The sequence below is a fragment of the Thalassophryne amazonica genome, chromosome 4, assembly GCF_902500255.1.
Source record: "Thalassophryne amazonica chromosome 4, fThaAma1.1, whole genome shotgun sequence".
NCBI lineage: Eukaryota > Metazoa > Chordata > Actinopteri > Batrachoidiformes > Batrachoididae > Thalassophryne > Thalassophryne amazonica.
In genome coordinates this window covers 90,434,944-90,462,615 of record NC_047106.1, presented here as the reverse complement: position 1 = coordinate 90,462,615, position 27,672 = coordinate 90,434,944, and the positions used below count along the sequence as shown (strand labels likewise).

At 40.8% G+C, this 27,672-nt stretch overlaps 1 protein-coding gene across 1 annotated transcript in view; it reads left to right on the top strand.

Moving 5' to 3' along the window:
• LOC117508476 (extracellular calcium-sensing receptor-like) overlaps positions 1 to 27,284 on the top strand; it is a 29,980-nt gene extending 2,696 nt beyond the window's left edge. Inside the window, exons 5-9 of the mRNA XM_034168250.1 lie at positions 3,099 to 3,305; positions 3,407 to 3,685; positions 17,070 to 17,297; positions 17,389 to 17,512; positions 26,374 to 27,284. Of these exons, the coding sequence (XP_034024141.1) occupies positions 3,099 to 3,305; positions 3,407 to 3,685; positions 17,070 to 17,297; positions 17,389 to 17,512; positions 26,374 to 27,284 (1,749 nt within the window). The remainder of the gene's footprint in view (positions 1 to 3,098; positions 3,306 to 3,406; positions 3,686 to 17,069; positions 17,298 to 17,388; positions 17,513 to 26,373) is intronic.
• The last annotated feature ends 388 nt before the right edge of the window (positions 27,285 to 27,672 follow it).

The following is a 27,672-nucleotide window of genomic DNA, read 5'->3' as shown; positions in this document are numbered from 1 at the left end:
CTTTGATATTTTAGATTTAACATCATTTATATATGTTTTCCAACTTCGATTATCATCAGTAAAGACCCCAAGAAATTTAGTTTTGTTTACGAGTTCAGTTTCATCATTGTGTACTAATAAATTTCTACATAAATTCCTGGGTTTATTACCAAATATGAAACACTTTGTTTTACCAAAGTGAAGCGACAATTTGCTTGAGTCAAACCATTCCTTAAACTTATGTAGTTCCCTCTCCATTGTGTCCAGAAACTGTCCTAAATGACGCCCACTACAAAACACAGTCCTGCCATGTTTTGTTTTATGTTGTCATGTTGTCTTTGTCTTCTAATAAAGAAGAAGAAGAAAAAAAAAAAAAGAAACAACAAAATCCCAATGACTGAGCCCTGGGGCACCCCACAAGTGCACCTCAAAAATTCAGAATTTATCCCACCAATGTGAACACATTGAAACCTGTTGTACAAATAACTAGCTATCCAATCATGAGCTAATCCCCTGATGCCATATTTCCAAAACTTATCCAATAATAAGATATGATCTATACAGTATCGAATGTTTTCTGTTCTTCAAAAAAATCCATTTGTGATATGTTCCACAAAATCAATTACCGCCAGTGAGGTAGTACAATTTTTTTCTAAATCCATATTGTTGCTCATTTAGTATGTGATGTTTGAATATATAATCATTTAACCTCTTAATGAATACTTTTTCCAGAATTTTAAAAAATTGAGGTAGCAATAAGATTGGCCTGTAGTTTGAAAAAATGTGTTTATCACCACATTTAAACAGTGGTATCACTTTAGCTATTTTCATTTTGGAAGGAAATCTCCCAGTCATTAATGACAAGTTATAGATATAAGTTAAAGGTTTAATGACACAATCAATTATATTTTCTTTTTTCAAAACATAAAAATTACTGTAATCAATTGATTGTTTTCCCCTTTAGTTTATGTACAATGTCAATTATTTCATATCCATCAGTTTCTCTGATAAATATTGAATATGAAAAGTTATTACTCGTTGTCCTGCTATCCCAAGAACTCATATTAGAAGGTACAATTAAATTAATTTTTTCCACAATGGCAAAATAATCATTAAAATGATCTACTATAGCATTCTTTTCCTTAACAATTGTATCAGTATTTGAATAAAAATATATTGGATAATTTTTGACAACTTTTTTATTTTTGATGATTTCATTTAAGAGCCGAAATATGTAACTTTCAAATAGGTGGTGATATATCATGTTTTAGTAGGCCACTGAAGTTTTTTTTAGGGGAAGATGTATTGTCCAAACAGACAAAAATTATGTTTTTTTTTATCTAAAAAATCCCTTTGGGAGGAAAAGTATGGCCCTTTTTAGGGTAGGGGTTAAAGGGGCCAAAACAGTGACACAGTCCAAATGTGGATTTTGACCTTTGAATATCATTGTGCGCCCTCAGTAGGCCTCATTGATCTCATGGTATATGAATGTCTGGATGGAGTTCTCCCATTCAGTGTCATATTTTTCACTAACTGAGGGTGCACCCTGTAGGTGGACCCTCCCAGGGCCTGTGCCCTCAATACGCCTTGCTCATTTATGCATATTTGGATACACTGGGACAAGTTTTTTCCAAATTTGCATAAATGGTGTTGGCTTAGTTAGGGTGCTTTTGCATAGGTGGCGCTCTTTATGTGATATTTGCAAACGTGATTTTCATTTGGCCATATCTCATTGTGCCCCCTATGGATTTCAGTGAAACTTGTTTTATTATGTTCCTCTATATCTCTGCTATTCAGGATAAAGATATCATGAAGGCTTTTTGCCTCATTAACCCTTTACTTGCCTTAGTTTGACATATATCACAATCAAGCTCTACAAACAAAAGATGCCTATTTTCTTATAGTTGCCGCCACCAACCATTAGGGAGAATTACTTTAGTGATTCCAGAGCATTGAGCAAAGACAACTTATACAAAATAAGAAACAATAATGAGACAACTGCACCAGAAGATGTTGCCATCTCCTGGGAACCTTGCCCTCTTTGCTGAAGTGCTGCCACCTGCCAGCTGAGCCGCCTATTGAAGTGTCGGAGAACTTACATTTTGTCTTTCTTAATTAACTGGAGTGTGATCTGGTGTGAACATTTTAGCACAAGGAGGGTTAATGAGGCAAAATGCCTTCTTGATATCTTTATCATGAATAGCAGAGATACAGAGGAACATAATAAGTCAAGTTTCACTGAAATCCATAGGGGGTGCACCGAGATATGGCAAATCACTGCAATTCTTCCTTTTGCAAGATCGCATAATATCAGTTAACTTGTTTTTCTATGTCTTATATTTACACTCAACCTCAATTGTTCTTAGTTTTAAAAATTGCTTGAAAAAAAAATTGTTCCCATTCCATAATGCCATACTAAGAAAATGACATATTTGGAACAGTTTCACAGTGATAATTTGATCTGACATAAAGAGCCACACCACCACCACCCTGTTTATTTGCCTTATTTCTGGCAAAAAAACGATGTGTGCAATAACTGAAAAATATTTATAAGCAATTTTCAAACAGTCCTGAATTTTGGAAAAATTCATACAAAGGCTTTTGCTGTTAAAATGTATAGAATAGAGAATGTCCCATTTGTGAAGGAATATTGCTTAATTGTTCCTCAGAACAATAATTACACTGATTAATTCTATTTTTAAGAAAGAAACAATCTGGAACAATATTATTTCAATGTTATGAAATGAAAACATTATTAAAAGTTCATATCCGTAATAAACAAGTACTTATTGTCAGTTGAGTACATTATTGACAGCACCAAAATTTTCAGTGACACTGCAGCGTTACACTCTAAAAAATTAACCACTGTCTCAACAAGAAAAAGTGATGTATCAATTTGCATAGATTTTTCATAATTATTTCAACTTGACTAAAGTTATTTGAACTTAACTAGAGATGTCTTGTGGCATTAACTCAGTTGAAAGTTGAAATAACTCATTTGAAATAACTTTAAAAAAATCTATGCAAATTGTTACATCAACTGCTGTTGTCTCATTGAGAGAGCAGTTCCTTTTTTACAGTGTACTTTTTTTTAATCTTTGGTGTGACACAATGTACAGGTAGTAAAACAGAATGTGACCGGTCTGCAGTGGATAGCCAGTGAAGCGTGGACCTCAGCAGCCATTCTCCAGACCCTCAAACTCATGCCATACCTGGGTGGAACACTGGGCATTGCCATCCAACGAGGAGAAATTCGAGGTCTAAAAGAGTTCCTATCAAAAATACATCCTGGCCAACATCATAACAGCAGCTACGGACATAATTTGGTGAGACATTAATCTCACAATCTGGACAATATATATATATATATATATATATATATATATATATTCTGTGTTTCTATTAACTGTGTTTTCAAATATTTCAGGTACAGCAGTTTTGGGAATTTTTATTTCAGTGTAGATTTGCCCCAATTTCAGCACAATGGTTGGAAGCTCATGGAGTGCAATGCACTGGACAAGAAGATCTACGAAATCAAGTTGAGAGCAAGTTTCTGGATGTTTCAAATCTGAGGTCAGAGTACAATGTGTATAAGGCTGTGTATGCACTGGCATATGCCCTTGATGACATGCTACAGTGTGTGCCAGGGAGAGGACCTTTCAGTGGGAAAGGTTGTGCCAGTTTGCACAACTTAGAACTGTGGCAGGTGTGATGTTTATTTGATATAATTTAATTTTATACACACTAGCCTTCATTCATAAGAGTCAGAATCAAATTTAATCACAAAGCATGTATATGCAAAGGATTTGTTTCTGTCAGTTGGTGTCTCTCTCCTATGCATTGTGTTTTAATACACCAAATGCATATATCCAAATGTAGCAGTCTAAAATGGTACAAGAGGGTTTTCCACCTTCTGGATGTTTAACATGAGGTGTGCCAAACTGTCAGATGTGCTAATGTCTCAGTGCCACTGGGCACCATGCAATGCTCAAACAGGATGTGTTGTCATGTGCCAGGAGGCCTCAGAATGGTTTGTGGCATTTTTTTGACATGTTCAAAATTTGCCATCTGTCTTGATATGCTTTGCCACATTGTGATGATCACAGAATCATTCCTCAACAAGGAGATCAGAATCAGAATCAGAAAAGTTTTATTGCCATATGAGTGAACAAGTTCACAACATTAGGAAATTGCTACGGTACTTGGTGCTAACATAAAAGACAAAATTCTGTGCAAAAATAAAATAAAATAAAATAGAGCAGTAAAACAGATAATATATAATAAAAATTTTACACTATAACAATGTTACAAAATGTACAGAATGTATATAAGCTAAGATAAATATATAAGGTATATATACATATATGCACACACACACACACACACACACACACATATATATATATATATATATATATATATATATATACACCCATATGTGATCCGTGCAAACAGAATGCATAACACAGGGCCGTTAGTGGTGATAGCAACAATCTAGAGTTCTAAAAGTTCTTGTTGATGAGGCTAACGGTAGAGGGGAAAAAACTGTTCTTATGGCGGGAGGTTCTGTCCGAAGGGACCGTAGCCTCCTGCCTGAGGGGAGGAGGTCAAAAAAGCTATATCCAGGGTGAGAAGGATCGGCTCTGATCCGACCTGAATGCTCCAGTGTCCTGGAGATGTACAGGTCCTGAAGAGATGGAAGGTTGGAGACAATCACCTTCTCAGCAGAGCGTACAATGCACTGTAGTCTCTGTATGTCCCTGGTGGTGGCTCCAGAGTACCACATGGTGATGGAGGTGGTGAGGATGGACTCAATGATGGCAGTGTAAAACTGCACCATGATCCTTTCTGTCAGGTTGAATTTCTTCAACTGCCGCAGGAAGTACATCCTCTGCTGGGCCTTCTTGACAACAGAAGTAATGGTGGACTCCCACTTGAGGTCCTGGGTTAGAAGGTAGGGCAATGAAGGGGAAAGGGCCTGTGTTCTTTCTAAAGTCCACAATAATCTCCACTGTCTCCTCAGTGTTCAGCACCAAGTTGTTATAGCTGCACCAGGACACCAGTTGTTGGACCTCCAGCCTATAGGCGGACTCATCCCCATCTGAGATGAGTCCGATAAGGGTGGTGTCATCTGCAAACTTGATAAGCTTGACAGACTGGTGATCAGAGGTGCAGCAGTTGGTGTACAGGGAGAAAAGCAGAGGAGAGAGGACACAGCCCAGAGGAGTACCGATACTGATGGTCCGGGAGTGGTGCGGCTCAACATCAGAGTCATTTAACATTATTTATTTATTTATTTATTGTCTTGGTGGATCATTTTCATTATGTCCAGATGCTGCTGACTCTGGCTGTGGTAAAGGCTGCCCTGAACGAAACGCTGTGACTCGTTAAACTTTTAAAGCTCCCTTTGCTCCGATCAGGTCCGCTGATTGGTCTGATCGATCAGGTCGTCTGATGATTGCACCGACATGCAGCGAGTACGCTTTTATTTTAAAGTCACAGGTCTGATCACACCTGATCGATCAGAGCGTTTGATGAGCACACCGGCATGCAGCTGTTGAGGCGGAATGTTTACTGTGCACCTCCTAGAGGCCACATACCCAATTAACTCAACATTTACACTTGTTCCCCTCCCCTAATTCTTTTGAGCCCTGAATTGTACAAACTCAAACGACACAGTTGGTTTATTCAGCAGAACAAATCAATCAGGAGCCAATGTGTGCGTTCAGCAAGGAACCTCGATTTCCAGAAGCACACAGTCTTTATACAGCTCAGTTCAGTTTGGGTGTTGTCATTTTCTGATTGGACAAGGCATGAAAGGTCTTCGGGAAGTTGGGGGGGTCTTCAGGAGGTGGCAGGGTGGGGGGGTGTCTGAAGCAAACTGATTAGTCCTCAGTTTTTGTGCGCCATCGTGCAGACAGCGAGAAACCACAATTCTAACATCAGCACAGACAGAAGTTTCAGTTTCATTGTCAGGAGAGTCAAAGGTTTTTACAGGAAGTCAGCAGAAAAAGGTCACATCAGAGTTCAGTCAACAACAGTAATACAGTTGAACAGTTTATAATGATGAAACATAATTCCAACAGCATGATAAAGCATCCAAAGCATTTCCAAAAGATTATGTGCACTTCAGAAAAACATCAGATCCTTAAACATATTATTGCACAAGCATCACACCAGCATCAAATAATGACATTATTCAATGTGGTCAATGCCGGGCTTACCTACAGGAAGTCAACAACATGTCAGCAGTTACACATGGTCAATACGATTCATCATAAGCACATATTACAATCCTTAATCAACCAAGCCATACTGTATCATTTCAAAACCATCACAAATCAGTTAAACACCCATCAAAGCATAAGCATACACATTTTCATTCATTTGAAAAATGGTAAATCCCTTAAACACATTATGGCAGAAATATCACACTGGGGCCTAAAATCACCTTTATTCAATCCATACAATACCTAGTTTGTTGGAGGTGGCACGGTGCACATACTTCTAAACATTTGTTACTTTTTCAAAATAATGAACACAAAACATTTTATTCAATTTGGTAACTTTTAGCATTGTTAGCCTGCAAAGCTAATCATCATTAAAATAGCATATATATCTTCACAGCGAGTGCGCTTTTATTTTAAAGTCACAGGTCTGATCAGACCTGATGGATCAGGACGTTTGATGAGCGCACCGACATGCAGCGAGTGCGCTTTTATTTTAAAGTCACAGGTCTGATCAGACACAGAGAGAGAGAGAGAGAGAGAGAGCGTGAGGAGGAGCGCACGCATGCGAGAGAGCGAGCAACCGACCTGCTGCTTCTGTTGTGTTTCTGGATTTCTGAGTTGAGGTTTGATTCCCTGTTCTGAACACACAGGTGCTGTGGGCTGTGTGCTCATGTTCTCATGTTCTCCAGCTGACACACTCAGTTTTTAGTTGTGTACAGAACTTGTACACAAGTGTTGCACAGACTTGCATGCAGTAACGCTGTGCTGCGCAGACCTGCATCAAACTGTGCTTCAAACTGTTCCACAAAGAAAGTGAGCCACCAAGACAAAAATAAATAAATAAATAATAATAATAATAATAACAATGTTAAATGACTGAATAAATATAACAATGTCACCATGCAGTAGAGAACAGAGCACACTTCCACAGAGGCAGAAAATAGCACTGAAATAGTTTTAGCGCCCGTTTTCCTTTGTTTGTCCTAGCCGTGATACTTTTTGTGCACGTTTTCCTTTAATTGAGTGCTGGAATTAACAAAACGTGTTCCATCCACGACAGCTCCAACTCCAGCTCCGCCTCCAGCTCCGCCTCCTGTCTTTTTGTTAGTGCCACAGTCTCTAAACCGTACAACATAGCTGGTCTCACTACTGTCTTGTAAACTTTCCCCTTCACTCTTGCTGATATTCTTCAGTCACAAATCACTCCTGCCACCTTTCTCCATCCACTCCACCCTGCCTGCACTCTCTTCTTCACCTCTTTACCACATTCTCAATTACTTTGAACAGCTGACCCCAAATATTTAAACTCATCTACTTTCACCACTTCTACTCCTTGTATCTGCATTATTCCACTGGGCTCCCTCCCATTCACACACATGTAGTCAGTCTTGCTTCTACTGACTTTCATTCCCCTTCTCTCCAAAGCATATCTCCACTTCTCCAGACTAGACTCAACTTGCTCTCTACTCTCACTGCAGATCACAATGTCATCTGCAAACACAGTCCATGGGGACTCCTGTCTGATCTCATCCGTCAACCTGTCCATCACCACTGCAAACAAGAAAGGACTCAGAGCTGATCCTTGGTGTAATCCCACCTCCACCTTAAATGAGTCTGTCATTCCTACTGCACATCTCACCGCTGTCACACTACTCTTGTACATGTCCTGCACTACCCTAACATACTTCTCTGCCACTCCAGATGTCCTCATACAATACCACAGCTCTTCTCTTGGCACCCTATCGTAAGCTTTTTCTAAGTCCACAAACACACAATGTAACTCTTTCTGGCCATCTCTGTACTTCTCCAACAGTATTCTCAGAGCAAAAATTGCATCTGTAGTGCTCTTTCTCAGCATGAAACCATATTGCTGCTCACAGATCTTCACCTGATTTCTAAGCCTAGCTTCTACTACTCTTTCCCATAACTTCATGCTGTGGCTGATCAACTTTATGCATCTGTAGTTACTGCAGCTCTGCACATCACGCTTGTTCTTGAAAATAGGAACCAGCACACTTCGTCTCCACTCCTCAGACATCCTCTCCCTTTCCAAGATTTTATTAAACAATCTGGTTAGAAACTCCACTGCCATCTCTCCTAGACATTTCCATGCCTCCACTGGAATGTCATCTGGACCAACTGCCTTTCCACTCTTCATCCTCTTCATAGCAGCCTTCACTTCTTCCTTACTAATCTCTTGTACTTCCTGACTTACTCTCACCACATCATCCACCCTTTTCTCTTGCTCATTTTCTTCATTCATCAGCTCCTCAAAATATTCCCTCCACCTTCTCAACACACACTCCTCACTCATCAGCACATTACCATGTGCATCTTTTACCACCCTAACCTGCTGCACATCCTTTGCAGTTCTGTCCCTTTGTCTGGCCAATCGGTACAAGTCCTTTTCTCCTTCCTTACTATTCAACTTCTTGTACAGCTCGCAATATGCCTTTTCCTTCACTTTTGTCATTTCTCTTTTTGCCTTATGCCGCATCTCCTTGTACTCCTGTCTACTTTCTTCATCTCTCCGACTATCCCAAAACTTTTTGGCCAACCTCTTTCTCCTTATGCTTTCCTGGACCTCTTCATTCCACCACCAAGTCTCCTTGTCTTCCATACCCAGTACTGTCCTAGCTGTCTCCCTCACCACATCTGCAGTACTTTTCCAGTTGTCCAAAATTGTTTCCCCTTGCTAAACCTGTACTTGGCCTCTTTGTAGTAATTTTTGTCCCCACTTTTAAAAGCCTCCTTCTTCTCCAACCACAGCCGTTTCAGTTGGGGAGTTAACCAGGGTTTGTCATTGTTATAACTCACCCTGGTGCGTGCTGGTACATGCTGTCCTCGCAGAAGTGGATATATGAGGTTACAGTGTCCGTATACTCATCCAAACTCTCACAAGCAGACCTCATTGAGTCCCAGTCTGTGGTTTCAAAGCATGTGCAGTGCTCCTCCACAGCCTCAATGGTCCACTGTTTTATTGTCCTCACTACAGGTTTAGAGAGCTTCAGCCTCTGTCTGTACATGGGGATCAGATGGATCATTTCTTGGTCAGAGAGGCTGAGTGCAGCGAGAGGCACTGCGTGATAAGCCCCGCTTATCGTGCTGTAGCAGTGATCCAGTGTTCTCTCCTCTCTGGTCGGGCATTTGATATATTGTTTGTATTTGGGAAGTTCCTGACTCAGGTTGGCTTTATTAAAGTCCCCAAGTATGATGATTAGAGAATCCGGGTGTGTCTGCTCCATGTCCAGAATCTGTTCCACAAGTGCGCTCTGAGTCTCGTGCACATCCACGTCTAGCGGGATGTAAACAGCAGCCAGTACTAGTGAAGCAAACTCCCGCAGAGAGTAGAACGGTTTACAGTGAATGAAAAAATATGCCAAAGATGGAGAGCAATGCTTGGCAATCACTGTCGCATCCGTACACCAGCCACTATTGATATAAAAGCAGACACCTCCACCTATTGCCTTGCCTGAGAGCACAGCTTGCCGGTCCACTCAGAGGAGATTAAATCCCTCCAGCTGGAGTGCGCAGTCCGGAATCTCTTCACACAGCCAGGTCTCTGTGAAGCATAGCACACAGGACGAAGAGAAGTCTTTGTTCATGCTCCTCATCAGTGTCAATTCATCCATTTTATTCCTAAGTGAGCGTACGTTGGAGAGGAAAATCCTAGATAAAGCTGTGTGTAACCCACATCTCCTCAAACGCACAAGCACACCTGCAAGCCTTCCTCTCTTCCGGCGTCTCACTCTCAGGATGAAAATGTGTAATAGATCCGCCACAGATGCGACAAAAACAGAAAATAAATCCATGTGTTGTAGTCCTATGGTTCAACAGCTCTTCTCTGGTGTAAGAGTACCCAGAAGAATGTCCAGACACAGAAATAATGCACAAAAACAGATAAAACAGAACGCACCGAAGTACCAGGGCATCCGTTCGCGGCGCCATCTTAGAAGCATGCTTGATGCTTGACTGTGTAGGCTGAGGACCCATCCTTTATACAGACAGGAGGTGGAGAACTAAACAGAGGGCAAAGGATGGGACTTAACAGGCATTGCCCAAGAAACATGAAATGTGTAGTGGGCATGATAACAATGGTGCATTGTCAGATGTAGCGTGGAGCACCTGAGAACCTTATTAATCAGGAAAGGACCAATAAAGTGAGGGGCCAGCTTCTGACATGGTAGCCAAAGGGGCAGGTGATGTATTGAGAACCGATGTGTTCTCCAGACTCATAACGAGGAGCAACTACATGGTACCTCTTAGGTGAATGTTGGAATCCATGCAAAGAGCGCAATAAAGCTGCTCATTGCCTTTGACTCCCCCTCCCCCAGGGGTGGGGGTGGGGGGTTGTGGGCCCCACCTCCATTTGGGTGTCACGGGATGCCACAGTGTTGGCTGGACGTGGTGCATACATTGCGAGGTGGCTGGGTTTAGCTCTCCCCTCGACATCAGTGTGGGTACCTAGTACCTAGGCCAAAGGGTGTATACAGTATATATGGTACACTTGTCATGGACATGAGGTGTAAACCAAAGGTGCTCTTATAAAGGGGAAGTAGGACGTCCACTAGCCTGCAACATGCCTGAATCCCTCAACTTTACATGTCAAACAATCAATTAAATTGCAAGATAGCTTGGACTAGGAACGGGGAGTGTGACAACACCAAGGACACGCATCCACAGATCAGTTGTGTCATGATTGTGTGAAGGAGGCAGAGGTAATGTGGGGGGACCAGCAGAAGGTCAACACAGGAACACAGGGGAGAGCTCAATCCCCAGCCAAAATATGCAGCAGCAAGCAACTCACTTGAGCCCTCAGAAGGACCCCAACAATGGCAAGACAACAGACAGCAACCCAACACTGTAGAGGAGGACACAGGAACGATGGAGTTATGATCATCTAAGAGAAAACGGAAGACCCTACCTGGGTTCTGACAAGAGATACAGCAAGATATGGCAGCCAGGGTGTCAGCCAGAGCCCCCCTCCCAAATGACACGGCCTGCCACTGGATAGCCAAAGAGTCTGCATAAGCCCACAGCCAGCCACGGAAGAGCAATCACCCAAATGGTCTTGCATTAAGGCTTCATATAAGACTAAAAACAAACTCTTTAGCACTGACCCTGAAATACTGTACCTAATAGAGTTTATAATATTGCACTTGCAAAGCATTATTATGCATTCTGAGAGTGTAACAGTTGTTGCACATATGAACAGCTGCAGACATATTGTGATGGCAGATTTGAGTAGTATTAAAAGGAATACTGATTAGACACAGACAGGGAGGAAACAGTTATTGTGTGGATGACTGGCACAGGGAGGAGTCATAGAGTGGAATGGCTGTAGGGAGGAATGATGTTTTGTGGAACACTTAATGCTAGTATTCTGTTAAAAAATGCTTCTCTGACCAGCTACGACACTCTGAAGTGTGTGGCTACTATTTTGACAATGGACTGATGTCAAGAGAACATTTCAATTTCAATTCAATTTCAATTTATTTTCATGTATATAGCGCCAAATCACAACAGAGTTGCCTCAAAGCGCTTCACACAGGTAAGGTCTAACCTTACCAACCCCCAGAGCAACAGTGGTAAGGAAAAACTCCCTCTGAGGAAGAAACCTCAAGCACACCAGACTCAAAGGGGTGACCCTCTGCTTGGGCCATGCTACAAAACATAAATTACAGAACAATTCACAGAACAATTCACGGACGAATATACAAGAAATGCAATTGGCGCACAGGACAGGATTGCCAACACGAACACAACTCCCATCTCTGGATGGAGCTGCACCTTAAACAGCCGGCTCCAATTACTAATAAAATGAATTAAAAGAGTAAAAAGCGTAAAATAAAACTGTACCAGTATGCTAGCCATATGAAAGGGAAAATAAGTGCGTCTTAAGTCTGGACTTGAAAGTCTCCACAGAATCTGACTGTTTTATTGATGCAGGGAGATCATTCTACAGAACAGGGGCACGATAAGAGAAAGTTCTGTGATCCGCAGACTTCTTATTCACCTTCGGGACACAAAGTAGTCCTGCACCCTGAAAACGTAAAGCCCGGGCCAGTACATAAGGTTTAATTAGGTCAGCTAGGTAGGAGGGTGCCAGTCCATGAATAATATTATAGGTTAGTAGCAGAACCTTAAAATCTGATCTCACTGGGACAGGAAGCCAGTGAAGGGATGCCAAAATGGGTGTAAAATTCTCTGGTCTGTCGCAGTTTCCAAGCTGTCCAGCACGTCAACTACCACAGAGCCATTCTTCTTGTCTCTTGGAATCTGCCACTTTCATGTTAACACCCCCCCCCCCAAACTGGCCACAGCATAGAAGATGGCACTGGCCATCAGAGTTGTAAAACATTCACAGCATATGTCTATGCAGACCCTGAAGGATCTGAGTCTGCCTAAAAAGCAAGCTGACTATTGTTATATTTGGCCAGGGATTGCTGAGACCATTCCAGCTTAACCCTCAAGCGACAAAGCTATTTTAGCGAGACCCCATTGACTTTATATTGCAATACCTCTATATAAATAATGTTTTAGAGTTCTTCATATTTATATTTGTCCATTATCCAATGTAATAAGGTATGGAATTTGATATATATATATATATATATATATATATATATATATATATATATATATATATATATATATATATATATATATATATATATATATTATTTATTTATTTATTTATTTTATTTTATTTTTTATTTTTTTATTTTTTTACAAAAAGTAGCCAAAAAACACACACTGACAGAGCAATATTACTTGTCTGTTACATCTTGTAAAATGCACTTAACCTTTAATTTCTTTGCATTTTTTTCTTTGCATCAAAAATTAATACATTAAATCATAAAAAGTAAAGTTTCTTTGAGTAAAATATGTATGACAATGTGGTAGGATAATTATAACATCAAAATATAGAAGAACTGTATGGAAGTAAATCTGTGCCATCAGAGTTTGAATTTGAATTTTTAAGGTTGAATGTTTTTAGCATCAAAATCAGAATTTGAAGTTGAATTTCCATGGTTGAATTTGTTGAGCATGAAAATATTCAGCCTCAAAAACACCAACCTAAAAAAAAAATTCAACCTCAAAAAAATTAAACCTCAAAACATTTGACCTAAAAAGAAATTCAACCTCAAAACATTCAACCTAAAAAAATCTACCTCAAAAAATTCAACCTCAAAAATTAGAAAAGCAGGGAGAAGCAATTGATCCCTGTCTCTATCATCTAAAGTTTATGGAAGTAAATCTGTGACATTGGACATCGGACTAGCAAATATGACAATACGTCAACACAACATATCTTCACTGTCTGATGCTGACTCATCCCTATCAATGCTGTCAATCTTGCTATTCTAGGTCTGTAGGCCATGCTTCCCTGCAAAACAGTAAAATATAATTTCAATTCAATTTCAACTTATTTTCCTTTATATAGCGCCAAATCACAACAGAGGTGCCTCAAGGCGCTTCACACAGGTAAGGTCTAACCTTACCAACTCCCAGAGCAACAGTGGTGAGGAAAAACTCCCTCTGAGGAAGAAACCTCAAGCAGACCAGACTCAAAGGGGTGACCCTCTGCTTGGGCCATGCTACAAACATAAATTACAGAAATAATTCACAGAACAATTCACGGACGAATATACAAGATTTGCTGTTGGTGCACAGGACAGGAGGGTCGCCAACACAAACACAACTCCCATCTCTGGATGGAGCTGCACCTTAATCAGAGAAAAAACAGAATCAGGCATCAGAAAGACAAAAAATACTGTATAATGTGCCAGCATTCATCAACAAGAAAAACAGAAGAAATACTAAGGTGATCACCGGCCACTAGCCCTAAACTTCACTAAAAGCCCCAGAATTTAGGTGATGTTGAGACCACGGCCCGCTTCAATTACTAATAACATGAATTAAAAGAGTAAAAAGCGTAAAACAAAACTGTACCAGTATGCTAGCCATATGAAAGAGAAAATAAGTGCGTCTTAAGTCTGGACTTGAAAGAACTCTCCACAGAATCTGATTGTTTTATTGACGCAGGGAGACCATTCCACAGAACAGGGGCACGATAAGAGAAAGCTCTGTGACCCGCAGACTTCTTATTCACCCGAAGGACACATAGTAGTCCTGCACCCTGAGAACATAAAGCCCGGGCCGGTATGTAAGGTTTAATTAGGTCAGCTAGGTAGGGAGGTGCCACTCCATGAATAATTTTATAGGTTAGTAGCAGAACCTTAAAATCTGATCTCACTGGGACAGGAAGCCAGTGAAGAGACGCCAAAATGGGTGTAATGTGGTCGAACTTTCTGCTTCGTGTCAAAAGTCTGGCTGCAGCATTTTGAACCAATTGGAGACCCCTAATGCTAGACTGCGGTAAACCAGAAAATAGAACATTGCAGTAGTCCAATATCCAGTAGTAGTAAATCCAGTAGTCCAATAATGATAAGAGTTGGTAAATTACAATACCATTTGAAGCTATAATGTCGGCGTCATAAGTTTGTATTATACTTGCCACATGGATTGGCCGATCCTTGCAAAATTCTATGAACAAATGCAGGACAAATAGAATGACAAATTCTTTGTAGGAAACTTTTTTCTGATTAAAATTTGAGAAATGGTGCCCAAAAATAAATGTCTGCGGTCATAAATAGGGTTGGGTATCAAGAACTGGTTCTTTTCGGGTATCGTTAAGAAATTATTCGATCCACCGATATCAATAGTCTTTTTGCTTAATGATTCCCTTATCGGTCCTTCAGAGCGGCCGTTGTTTTTGAGGGTGTTTGTCGGGTAAATTATCATTTCTCCAACGTTGATTGCACACCCTGCAACAGCTCTGTAATCAACTGCTTCTGCAGCGCAACTCCACTTTGAAGCGTGAACCAGTGAAGCAATGCTTCAATCCGCTGGCTTGTTGGTTCTTTGATTCACTGCTCTTCAGAGTGCCAAGTCCACTTCTTAACCCCTCTCACAGCCATTAAAATATGTCAATCATGAGTCACGTTTGTGTGGATTAAAGTCACTAACTGGGACTCTTGTTGCAGTCAAGAAACGAGAATCGTCCTCTATTCTGTTAGCACAGCTCCAAACACTGCGCAGCTCTCTGCTGAGACAGAGTCTGGACAGAATTAATAACTTCAAAATGAATTGCCGCTTTAAATAAAATGACACCTCTTTCCAAACGCTGTAATACAGACAATAAACTACAACTGACGAACATGTTTTTTTCTCCCAAAATGAGACATGCTGCATTCTTTATAAATTACATCCTGATGTGCAGCACAGCCGGCTGCAACAGCTCAGCTCAGATGTATGGAAAGACATTCATGCCAATTATGTCTGAAAGGAAAAGCTTTTGAGAACTACAGATTTTATTTATTTATATTTATGTCCAGAGATCAAGGATCCACCATGTAGAGTTTATTATATCCAGAGTTTAAAGATCCAGTGACCAATTTCATATTTATATTTCATATTTATTTACTTTAAGACTCAATAAAATGTTGTTGACATAGAAAACCTGTAAAGCCTAATTATAGTACACAGGAAATTCACAAGAGGTATCAATAAGGGAATCAATAAGGAATCGGATCGATAAGCGGAATCGATAATAGTATAGATATTGATAAAATCATATCAATATCCATCCCTCATCATAAATGACCCCACTCAATCACTTGAGGGTTAATGTGACTTTGCACCCCCAAGCACCTGTCGTCCTGAATGACTGACACTGTCACTCAACACCCTAATGGATCTTTAGCATGTAGCTGAAGATTGCGATTTTCCCAACTCTACCCCTAGTTCTTTAATTTTTTTTCCTGATGTTGAACTGTGAATGATTTAAGCTCCCGCCAGATAAAAAAAACAAAAACAAAACAAAAACAACAACAAAAAAAAAAAACAAAGAAGGAAGCCATCACCATTGGTTTGGAGCTGCTTGTGGTCACTCATGGAGATATTGGTCAGATTTGGTGGTGAGTGGTACAATATAATCAAAGTTCTTGGGGATGTTCAGTGGCATCAGATGATTCTTGATGCTTTAGGACAGTCCATACATAAAGGCGTGTCACAAGGCAGCCATGTTCCAGCCAATGTCTGCTGGAGGAGTCCAAAAATGGATGGCCTAGTCTGGAACTTAGCCTGAGCATTGCAGCAGAGACAGTATCATTCCTCATTGCCTCTTGCAGATGGGCAACTGCTGGTCTTAGTCTGCAACCACCCTCTCTCTTGCATGTCCCATAAGATGGGCAGTTATATATACCGCTTGGAAGTTATCTATTGTGAACAAACTGGACTGAAGGTTAAAAGTCATTGCATACAAGGGGAAGAATGACTTGTATTTACCTGGTTCTCCAATGTAATCGGTGGGAAACATGGCTGGTGTGTGACCTTCCAAGAGTGGCTGCCTTTGCGTCTGCCAGTGCTGCGAGTTGGTCTTGTGGTAATTCCATCACATGCTGTAAGTGTTGCTGATCAGTCATTTTTTTAATGGGCTCACAGTAGTTTCCTGAGAAAACTGCAAGTCATGAATACCTTCCTTTACGCTCTGGAACAACCACAGTTCCACATGGAGAAACATGCAGCTCCTGGTGTGCCAAAGGGGTCTCTCTGCCAAGTACAAGTCAGGACTTGCTGTGCTTTTCTTCTGAGATCTGACAGGATCAGGTGTGGAGAGAATAGAGTGGCTGCTTGGTGGTTTTGCTTATATGTATATCTTCACAAATCCTGCAACGAGAAACCCTAAAGGACAAAGATGAGAAGAGACAAAGCAATAACTTGTATTTTTTTCAGTCTGTGGAGTGTCCTTTTTAACCAAGAGTTATTTTTTATCCTTTATTCTAATCTGTACAGCTTGTCCATTACCTGCAAAATGTCAATTTCACCACATCATCTGGTGACCAGGTGCAATTTGATGAGAATGGTGATTCCTTACCAACCTATGACATTGTTAACTGGCAGTGGCTCCCTGATGGAACAATAAAGGCTGAGAATGTGGGTGTGATTCAGAAGTCAGCCTGGAAAAGTGAAGAGCTCAAACTTGAAGAAGACAGAATCTTCTGGAACTTACAATTCAAAGAGGTCACAAGCTGTGTTTACATGCTTTTAGAAAAAAGGGAATTCCAGCCATGAAGAATAATGCAAATTAAGATCACAACTTCTGTTTCTGCAGCAACCTCGATCGGTGTGTAGTGACAGCTGTCCACCTGGCACCCGCATAGCAAGAAAGAAAGGGGAACCTGAATGCTGTTTTGACTGCATACCATGTTCTGAGGGAAAGATCAGCAATGAGACCGGTTGGTGTTTTAATACTTCAGCTTTCCAATGAGAACATGCACTCACCAAAAATATATATGCAACACTTTGGTTTTCACAAAAAGTTGAAGTAAAAAATGTCAGCGTTCTAGGCATCCAAAGTTTTCTTTCCCTCAAAATTGGTTGACAAATTTGGCAAAATCTGAATGTGTGAATACTTCACTGTCACAACCATAATCCATTCACCTAAGAAAAAATGTGGTATATCAAGAGATCCTGATTAAACAGTTCAGAAGTAGTTGGATGGGTCACAATAAAAAGCCACTATAAAAATGTGCAGTTGATCTTGGGGAAACAGCCTTATCAGATACTGAAATGCAGTATAGTTTCACAGAGGGCTGCAGACACTGTGTACATTTGTGTGTGTGTGTGTGTGTGTGTGTGTGTGTGTGTGTGTGTGTGTGTGTGTGTGTGTGTGTGTGTGTGTGTGTGTGTGTGTGTGTGTTTGTCTGCGGGGGGGGGGGGGGTCTCCAGTAGTATCCAATGTGCATATCATTCGAAATCGGCAGAAGTGGAATATGTTGTTAGGCACATCATTCCAAAGCATCACAAACATTGGCCAATAAGTGGTATATCGCTCAAGTGTGGAGACCATGTAAGAACGGGGGTGATTTCTGTTGGAATGGTCCACTCAGTGGGTTACCCCTCTGAGTCTGGTCTGCTTGAGGTTTCTTCCTCAATATCACCAGAGGGTTTTTCCTTAAGGCCCCTTCACATATAACCCGAATGAGGCCGAATGGCACGAAGGAGGATTGAAATGGCACTCATGAAAAATCCGAGCCGCACTCGAACATCTTGTACAGCAATCGGCATAACCGTTCGGCCACAGCACATGCGCTCCACATTTATGTCGCGCTTGTGCTGGAAACCCAGTTGAACAGCAGTAGAGATGAGGTCGTACTGCTATCTGACCATGATCGCAACATTCGTACGGCATGTCATACGCAATCTGGACCATTTGGACCACGCTCGAGGGGCTGCATGAAATGATTGGCCTTGATGAACCCTGCCCAAATGTCATGAATGATCTAGCCTTCACACCTGAATGGCCATTCAACGGACACTTGGCCAGAATCGAGGTGCCAATCACGAACTTCCAACAACAGCTGGGGCACTTAGAAAATGCGGGCCCATTCGTGCGGCCAGCACACATGTAGTGCCCAGGGGCTTCATGTACAAAGACTAACGTGGACTTTGTACTAAAAGTTGGTGTACGCCAAAACCCTGAATCTGGTGTAAGCACAAATATATTCAGATGTATGAAAGTGTGTGCAGGTATGAATCCACCCATGTTCCGTTTGTACATGCCACTGAATGTGGTATTGAGCGTGGAACCAAACTCCTCCCTGCCCACGCCCCCTTTTAAATATGCAATATCATGCAAATAGGTCCTTGGAGCAGGGATTCCCCACAACGTCATGTAACGAATTACATTTAATTTACTTATTTGGAATGAATGGCACCTCACACGGGCACCAATTTAATGCAGTGAATAATTAGTTAAGCCTCGCAATGTGTTATTGGTCTCACGGAGAGCACCAAAAATATGTAGCGAAAGTATTGTTAAATTCCCAAATTGAATTAAATTGGCCTTGACCTCATTTAATGGGTCACTGAAATAATTAACAATTTTAGGGTTTAATCATTATTATTTAATTAGAATAATATCTAATTACCTCAGTGCACCACCTATTTAAAACATAGGTACTTTAATTTAAACAATCAGTCTAAATTAATCAGTCAGTCTTAATTTATTTAATCAGTCTCAGGTCAGAAAGTCTGAATTCTATGATACGATTGACCAAGGGTTTCCTTCTGAACACAAAATGAACCACAGCAGAAATGCTTATATTTTATTTACAATTATACAAGGAATGAACAGTTTACTGTCATTTTGAGTGGACAGTGATTAAATAAGTTCATTGATGGACACAATTTGCTTACTCATGAGACGTTGAAAGAAAGTAGTGAGATAAAGCTTAAAGACTTTAAGTAAATAAATCTGATTAGAATTTAGTGATGAAATTTGAAGCCAATTATTAAGAAAATTATTAAACAAATATCTGAATATGTTTAAAAAGAAGGCACTTTGCATCCATTGACAACAAACCCTTTTTCTGGAACCTGTAACTGGCTCACTTAGCTGATTTGTTGAAGAGGTGGTTTGGATGAACCATCCATCCGTCGTTGATATGTTAGACTCTTTGCAGTGTGAGCTCACTTGGGTAAGTGGTTAAACCAGTGGTCTACCTGGCGATCCCAAGGCTTCAGTGTTAGCTGGTTTTACCGACAGGATCGCTGCTTGCAGTCAGGTCCACCGTCGTCAGCTTGCTTGACCCCAGAGGTGGAAGGCATTTGTTGAAAATGGGTTCTGGTACCTTTTAAAAGTTTGTTGGAGCCAGATTAAAAGTCTTTGCGAATTAAAAAAAATTAAAACTTTAAGAGCAGTGTTGTAAAGTACAGGAAAGGAAAGTCACTTTCTGTAAATTCACTATTATATTGAAAAGTTCAACTCAGAAGTTCTCTTAAAAAGTTGAAAGACTTAACGAACCTTAAAAATGTCATGCTATTAATTTGTTAAGAGTTATCAAAGAATGAAACAACGAATGAAGCCACCTGGTAGCTTAGCTAGGCTAGCATGGTGCCTTGTTGACCCAACAATAAAATAAAGCGTTTGAAGAAAGGAAGAGAGAGAAGAGGGGAAGAGAGGGCCTTCCAAGAGAGGGGCGAGAGTTCCAAGAGAAACTCTGTTTTCACTTTTTAAAGGGGGCTTATGTCATTAAACTCTGCCCATTTAGAGTGTGTAATTTCACAGAAAACTTCATGTGCTATTTAAACACATTAACTATTTTGGCATACTATTTGTTCAAATACATTTTTTGGATGAATATAATGTTATTAAAGGCTTAGACATAATATTCCACTGTTATCAAAACATGGATAAGTCAGAAACATCACATTTACACACATCAGTTCCAAGGAGTACATGTCAATTGAATGGGAGCCATGCAAACCATTTGCTTGAATAAGCAACACAGATAACATTAGAAGTTTATATATAAGAATAAAAGTATACTGATGCATTTTTTTTATTTTAAGCAAAGGTCTTTTCCTTCACTTAGACCTAGAGATAATAGTTGGTTGTCAAGGCTCAAAGTTTATGGCCACGTCTTCTCATGGAAGAGATCCTCCTGCAGTCTGGAGATTTTCTGGCCTTGGCGTGAGGCCATAAAAGGTGGATTCTCCTGGCCTGGTCAAGTTCAGATTCTGACGTGAAGCTATTATAATGTCATGTAATTCATAGTGACTGAGATTTAACTGATAAACAAGCAAGAGCTCCTTTGAAAAACTCTGAGTTACAGTTCTGTTGTGATGTGGGCCACAGTGGAGGCCCACGGGGATGTCTCCAATGCTTATCTCCAGATGGAACCAGGAATTTCCCAGTGAGGGGTGACACACACAACAGTCTCTGTCCTCCGTTCAAAACCTCAGATTTTCGTTGAGAAAGCATTCCTGTATTTATTTAATTATGGCAAAGCGAGGCCATGCGCTATAGTCACATCAGACAACATGAACACAGAAAATAAGTTATAATATAGATGACTGGAAATTCCATGGAGACACACAGGAACAGTTTATTCGGTATGCTCTTAACCCTCTGGGGCTGACACCGTTGTATACAACAGCTAAGACCAAGCTTTACTAAATTATAAATAACTTTTTAATGATTGAACAAGACAGGTCTGCGGTGTTTGCACATGCACAGTGCGAGAGGTTGGATGCTTGTAGCTCTTCAGCAGCGGGATACCCTCAGCCGACCAGACTATCAAACACGTTTGATTTTCATCTGACCATATGATCGCAGCTCAGGAGGTGGTCCTGAGATGTTAAACGCAGCTCATTACTCCATGTATACTAAACGATGCAGGACGCGTTATTAACCTGAAACTCAGTGCGATCCAAAAAATTCTCACACGATTAAAATATCAGCTGAAAAATGGCCAAAACTCGCACAGCATAAACCCAGCTTAAGTACTAAACGTCTGGCACCAGTAGATCATGGCAGCATTCTATTTATTTTTGACACTGGTTATATCAGATGGTTAACTAATTATAACTTGGCTTTTTTTTTTTTTTTTGAAAATGCCTGTTTTGACAAATAAAAAATGGAATAGTTTACAAAAGCACATTTATCTGTAAACACCAACACACGAGACACGTCACATTAACGTGTTGGTTTACATAATGAATGACTAAACCAAATCAGTGTTAGCGGAGGCACATTTTACCCAGAATCCTTTGCAATTTGTCTGTGTTTGTTACAAAACTTCAGAATTAGTGGATTATTCAACGTTAAAAGATATATGTTATATTTTAACTTTGCACAAATGACAGAATTGACATTAATGGAGTTATTCTATCAGTATTCCTTTTATTTATACACCAAACCATAACTCAGCATTGCTTTATTTCCCAAGACCTCCGCCTGATGGGAGCGTTGCGATTGTTCCCCATTAATGAAGAGGATGGTGGTCCTGTCTGGTTTTCCTGAAGTCCATGATTCTTTTGTCTTACGGTCAGGTTGTTCTCTGAGCACTAGAGTGAGAGTTCCTCCACCTCAGCACTGTACGCTATCTCATCCCCATCAATGATGAGTTCAATCACTGTCATATCATCTGCATATTTTATAAAGTGGTTGGTTGGGTGGGTTGGAGAACAGTTTTAAGTGTACAGGGCATACATTAGAGGGTTTAGAACATAGCCTTGAGGGGAACCCATGTTAAGTGTGAGTGTGGAGGATTGGTGGGGGCCGAGTCTCACAGACTGTGGGCAGTTCATCAGAAAATTTTTAATCCAGTTACTGGTGGGGAGGGGGATCTATAATTTTAGCAGAACGGGGTTATGAGGATGTCAGTCAATCAATCAGTCAATCAATTTAATTTATTTAAAAGGGACCAAAACATAAATGTTACCATTTGATGCACTGCACCAAAGTTAGCCTTAGTCTAATTTGCATCTGCAGTCCTTAGATACAGATAAATATAGCACATATAAGACTAGAAGGAGAGAGCATATTTCACCCATATTGGCCTCTCTTCATTGGCTTCCTGTTAATTCTAGAATAGAATTTAAAATTCTTCTTCTTACTTATAAGGTTTTGAATAATCAGGTCCCATCTTATCTTAGGGACCTCATTGTACCATATCACCCCAATAGAGCGCTTCACTCTCAGACTGCAGGCTTACTTGTAGTTCCTAGGGTTTTTAAGAGTAGAATGGGAGGCAGAGCTTTCAGCTTTCAGGCTCCTCTCCTGTGGAACCAGCTCCCAATTCAGATCAGGGAGACAGACACCCTCTCTACTTTTAAGATTAGGCTTAAAACTTTCCTTTTTGCTAAAGCTTATAGTTAGGGCTGGATCAGGTGACCCTGAACCATCCCTTAGTTATGCTGCTATAGACTTAGACTGCTGGGGGGTTCCCATGAGTTTCTTTCTCTTTTTGCTCTGTATGCACCACTCTGCATTTAATCATTAGTGATTGATCTCTGCTCCCCTCCACAGCATGTCTTTTTCCTGGTTCTCTCCCTCAGCCCCAACCAGTCCCAGCAGGAGACTGCCCCTCCCTGAGCCTGGTTCTGCTGGAGGTTTCTTCCTGTTAAAAGGGAGTTTTTCCTTCCCACTGTCGCCAAGTGCTTGCTCACAGGGGGTCGTTTTGACCGTTGGGGTTTTTCCGTAATTATTGTATGGCTTTGCCTTACAATATAAAGCACCTTCGGGCAACTGTTTGTTGTGATTTGGCGCTATATAAATAAAATTGATTCGATTTGATATGAAAACATCAAACATCACAAATAAATACAACACACACAAAGCATTAAACATCGCTGAACAGGTAAAGACGAACAGCAACACTATGTATCGCACATAAAATGCCCCTCACAAGCACACACACACACCACTAAACCCAATTGCACACACTGCTTGTCTTAAAAAATAATAATAATGAGCACTAACATATTTGTGGGTGCATTGTTGTGAGAGTTTTAAATGTTTTTTGGTATTAGCTTTAAATTTGACCAAACGAATCACAATTTTTTTATGTTGTCTGGAATAGTATTCCATTGTGTGACAGCTTTAACACAAAAGGCTGCCTGCCCAAATGCTGAGTAGCGAAAGGGCAGAATGCAGTCGTGTATGGAAGCTATTCTAGTGGACCTTACAAAGCCACGGTAACAGACAAACTTGCACAAACAGGCAGCAGCCAAGCCTTTTAAGATTTTGTAAAAAGTACATAGATTGGAAAATATTCAGAAATGTTAGTAGTTAGTAGATTGTGGCCCCATAAATGATACAATATGAGATATGGGAAAAAAAATTAAAGCATGCAAAAATATCTTGGCAGCCTCTGTCAATAGAAAGAATCATTTGTCTGAATAGAGCCAGGTTATATTTAATAGTTTTTGTCATTTTTTGTATAATGTTTCTTATAGCTCACATTTGGATCCAGTAACACACCAAGATATTTGAATTCAGTGACAATCTCAATCTGTTCACCCCAATGCAGACTTTTACATCTGGGATATTAAGCTTCATTCAGGAGAAGAACATACCTTTAGTTTTGCCTACATTCAAGGTGAGACAGGAGCAGTTTAACCACTCAGCCACTCCAACCAAAGCATTGGTTAATCTTTCAGCTGCTTGTTGAGCTGACTTTATATGGGTATATAAAACAGTGTCATCAGCATAGAGTTGTATCTCTAATCATGACAAAACTGTGGAAGATCATTATTCTAAAGGCTGAAAAGTAGTGGGCCTAACACAGATGAAAGATTGAAGGTGGAGAGTTTGGATATTAGAACTGTCTGCTTAACTGTCTCAAAGGCCTTATTTAAGTCTAAGAACACAGCTCCAACAACTCCACCTTTGTCAAGACGAGATCAGATTTGCTCTGTTTGATGCAAGATGGAAATTTCTGTGGAGTAATGTTTTCTGAAAACAAACTGGACTGAATTTAGACCAGGATTACAAGTGTTAATGTGGTCTCTAAGTTGTTTTATGACAACAGTCTCTGCTATCTTGCATATTTCTGGCAGTATGCTTATAGGTCTATAGTTACTATGTGACGATCACCAGATTTAAGACCAGGAGGCACGATGGCATGTTTCCAGTCCGCAGGAAAAAAAAAAGTATGTGCAGTGGAAAGGCTTACTCAATGAGTAATGGGGGGAATTAGAGTAGATGAGTGTTTTTAATAAACACTGTATCCTGATGGGAGGTATCTTTGCTTTTTGAATTTCTTAAGGAGCAAAGTCACATTCTTAACTTCCTCTTCAGTGACTAAATCAAGGCCCTGCCCTGCAACAATCAAGTTAATACTGAGCTCCCTAAGTTTAAAATGATTTCTTAATTCCTAATTCCTGAACAGAATCAATAAAAGCGCTGTGTGGAGAGTGAGGTTGATGGCATCCTCAGTAGACCGGTTTGCCCTGGAAGCAAACTGGTGTGTGTGTGTGGGGGGGGGGGGGGGGGGGGGGGGGGGTCAAGGGTGGGAGGGAACAGCAGTCACAATGGCTTCCGTTAGTTCCCGTGGCAGGTAAGAGGGTGTCGACACTGGATAGACATGGCCGTTAGGTCCAGTGAGCAGTGAGTGTCTATTACTCCGCTGTTTGAGTACCAGTCCTGGGGATATGCAAGAGCAGCCATGATTTGCTATCAATCAGCAGACAGCACTCACAAATGAGGCGTCCACGTTTCTGCTTCCGCTCCTTGTGCCGCATTCCGGCTGCTAGGGCCGAAAACAAACCATGGCTGAAGCTGGAGTTTTCCACCTCTGATCTCCAGTGGAATGTTGTGAGTCTGTGAAAAGGCAGTAGTAATTTCTATTTTTTGCTGAAATCCAGTGTTTATTAGGTCTTGGCGGCTATAGATGGGGTTGCTGTGGCATGTTTGTGTCAGGAGAAGAACAAATAAATAAACTATACAACACAAAAAGGTGCAAAATAGCAGTGAGCCTCAAGCAACTGTGTCTGTACATGCCACCATCTTTTGGAATAAGAACTCTTAAAAACTATTAAAACTATTTAAATTAGATTGTGGATACAATTGGCTGACATGAGATTTCACCACTGGTTACATGTGCTTACACTCCTGAATGGGGTGAGAATCTAGACTATACAGGAGGGACTCAGAGTAGAGCCACTGCTTCTATGTATTGAAAGGAGCCAGCTGAGGTGGTTCGGACGAAAATGTGCCCTTGTTGTCTTCCAAGCACGTCCAACTGGGAAGAGGACAAGGGAAATGCCCAGGAAAAGTTGGAGGGTTTATATTTCCCAGCTGGCTTGGGAACACGTCAGGATCCCACAGGAAGAGTTACAGTACTTGGCAGAGGATATGGAAGCGTGGGATGAGCTGCTTGGTCCGCTGTCACTTTAACTCGGACTTGGATAAGTGGCTGAAAATGAATGAATGAATCAATCAATCAATGAACATGGAACATCTTAGTTTAGGTCAATTCATGAATGTAAACACTCATTCACTTGTCTTCAACCGCTTACTCTAATTAAGGGTCGATGGGGGCTGGAGCCTATCCCAGTAGTCATATGGAGTGAGGCGGGGTACATCCTGGACAGGACGTCAGTCTGTCGCAGGGTCACATAGAGACAAACAAACATTCACACCCGCACGCACACCTACGGACAATTGTAAGTTTCCAATCCACCTAACCTGCATGCCTTTGGATGTGGGAGGAAGCCAGAGCACCTGGAGGGAATCCACACAGACGTATTGCATTTTAATTTTTGGTGATATATAATTAAAATGCATTTTCTCTGCTCTTTTTGTTAGACTCCATCGATTGCATCAGTTGTCCAGAGGACTTCTGGTCAAGTCTGCAGCATGACCAATGCATTCCAAAAGAAATTGAGTTCCTGTCCTACCATGAGCCTCTGGGTATCTGCTTGACAGCTGCCTCATTGCTGGGGACATTTTTCTGTGCTGTTGTTCTCGGAATCTTCATATATTATCGCAGCACACCGATAGTACGAGCCAACAATTCAGAACTGAGCTTCCAGGTCGTAATTTCACTAAGTCTGTGCTTCCTGTGCTCACTGCTGTTCATCGGCCGGCCTCAGATGTGGACATGTCAGCTGAGGCATGCAGTGTTTGGGATCAGCTTTGTGCTTTGTGTCTCATGTATCCTGGTAAAAACCATGGTGGTTCTGGCTGTGTTTACGTCCTCCAAACCAGGAGGCAGAGCCAAATTGAAATGGTTTGGTGCCAGACAACAGAGAGGGACAGTTCTGTCTTTGAGTTCTGTCCAGGCAGTAATCTGCATTGCTTGGCTTGTCTCTTCCTCTCCATCTCCTCATAAAAACACTCAATATCACAATGACAAAATAGTTTATGAATGTGTTGTTGGCTCCACAGTTGGTTTTGCAGTGTTATTGGGCTATATTGGTTTTCTAGCTGTTCTCAGCTTCCTGCTTGCATTTCTGGCCAGGAATCTTCCTGACAGTTTTAATGAAGCAAAACTCATCACTTTCAGCATGTTGATATTCTGTGCTGTGTGGGTGGCATTTGTCCCAACTTATATCAGCTCTCCTGGTAAATATGCAGATGCAGTGGAAGTATTTGCCATCCTGGCCTCCAGTTATGGCCTCTTGATTGCACTGTTTGGACCCAAATGTTACATTATCCTCCTAAGACCTGAGAGAAACACAAAGAAGGCAATCATGAGCCGAGGTATTGAGGCTTGAAGATGCATTTATTGATTTGTCAGAATTACTTTTTCCATTCTACATCCAACTACACAATCAAAAAATTGTAAGAATCATCACGGTGCAATTAAAGTGTTTTAATGTTGTAAAATTTTGACTTTTTTCTAAGCTGATTTGTGCATGCTTCATGCATGCTTGTCAAGATACTAAAGGTGCCCTGATACTTGCACGACTTTGATCTGCGCACTTGCGTGCACATTGTCATGACAATCCCAGACGCTGTGTTCCCAGCTGGATGCTGTGCTTTGTTCCACTGGCTGCCACGCATTGTGCGCTGGACGCTGCATATATAAAATAATTATTTTTTCGCGAATTAATCATTTTCTGTCCGAGTTGGTGTTTGAAAATGGCTCTAATCACTTCCGGA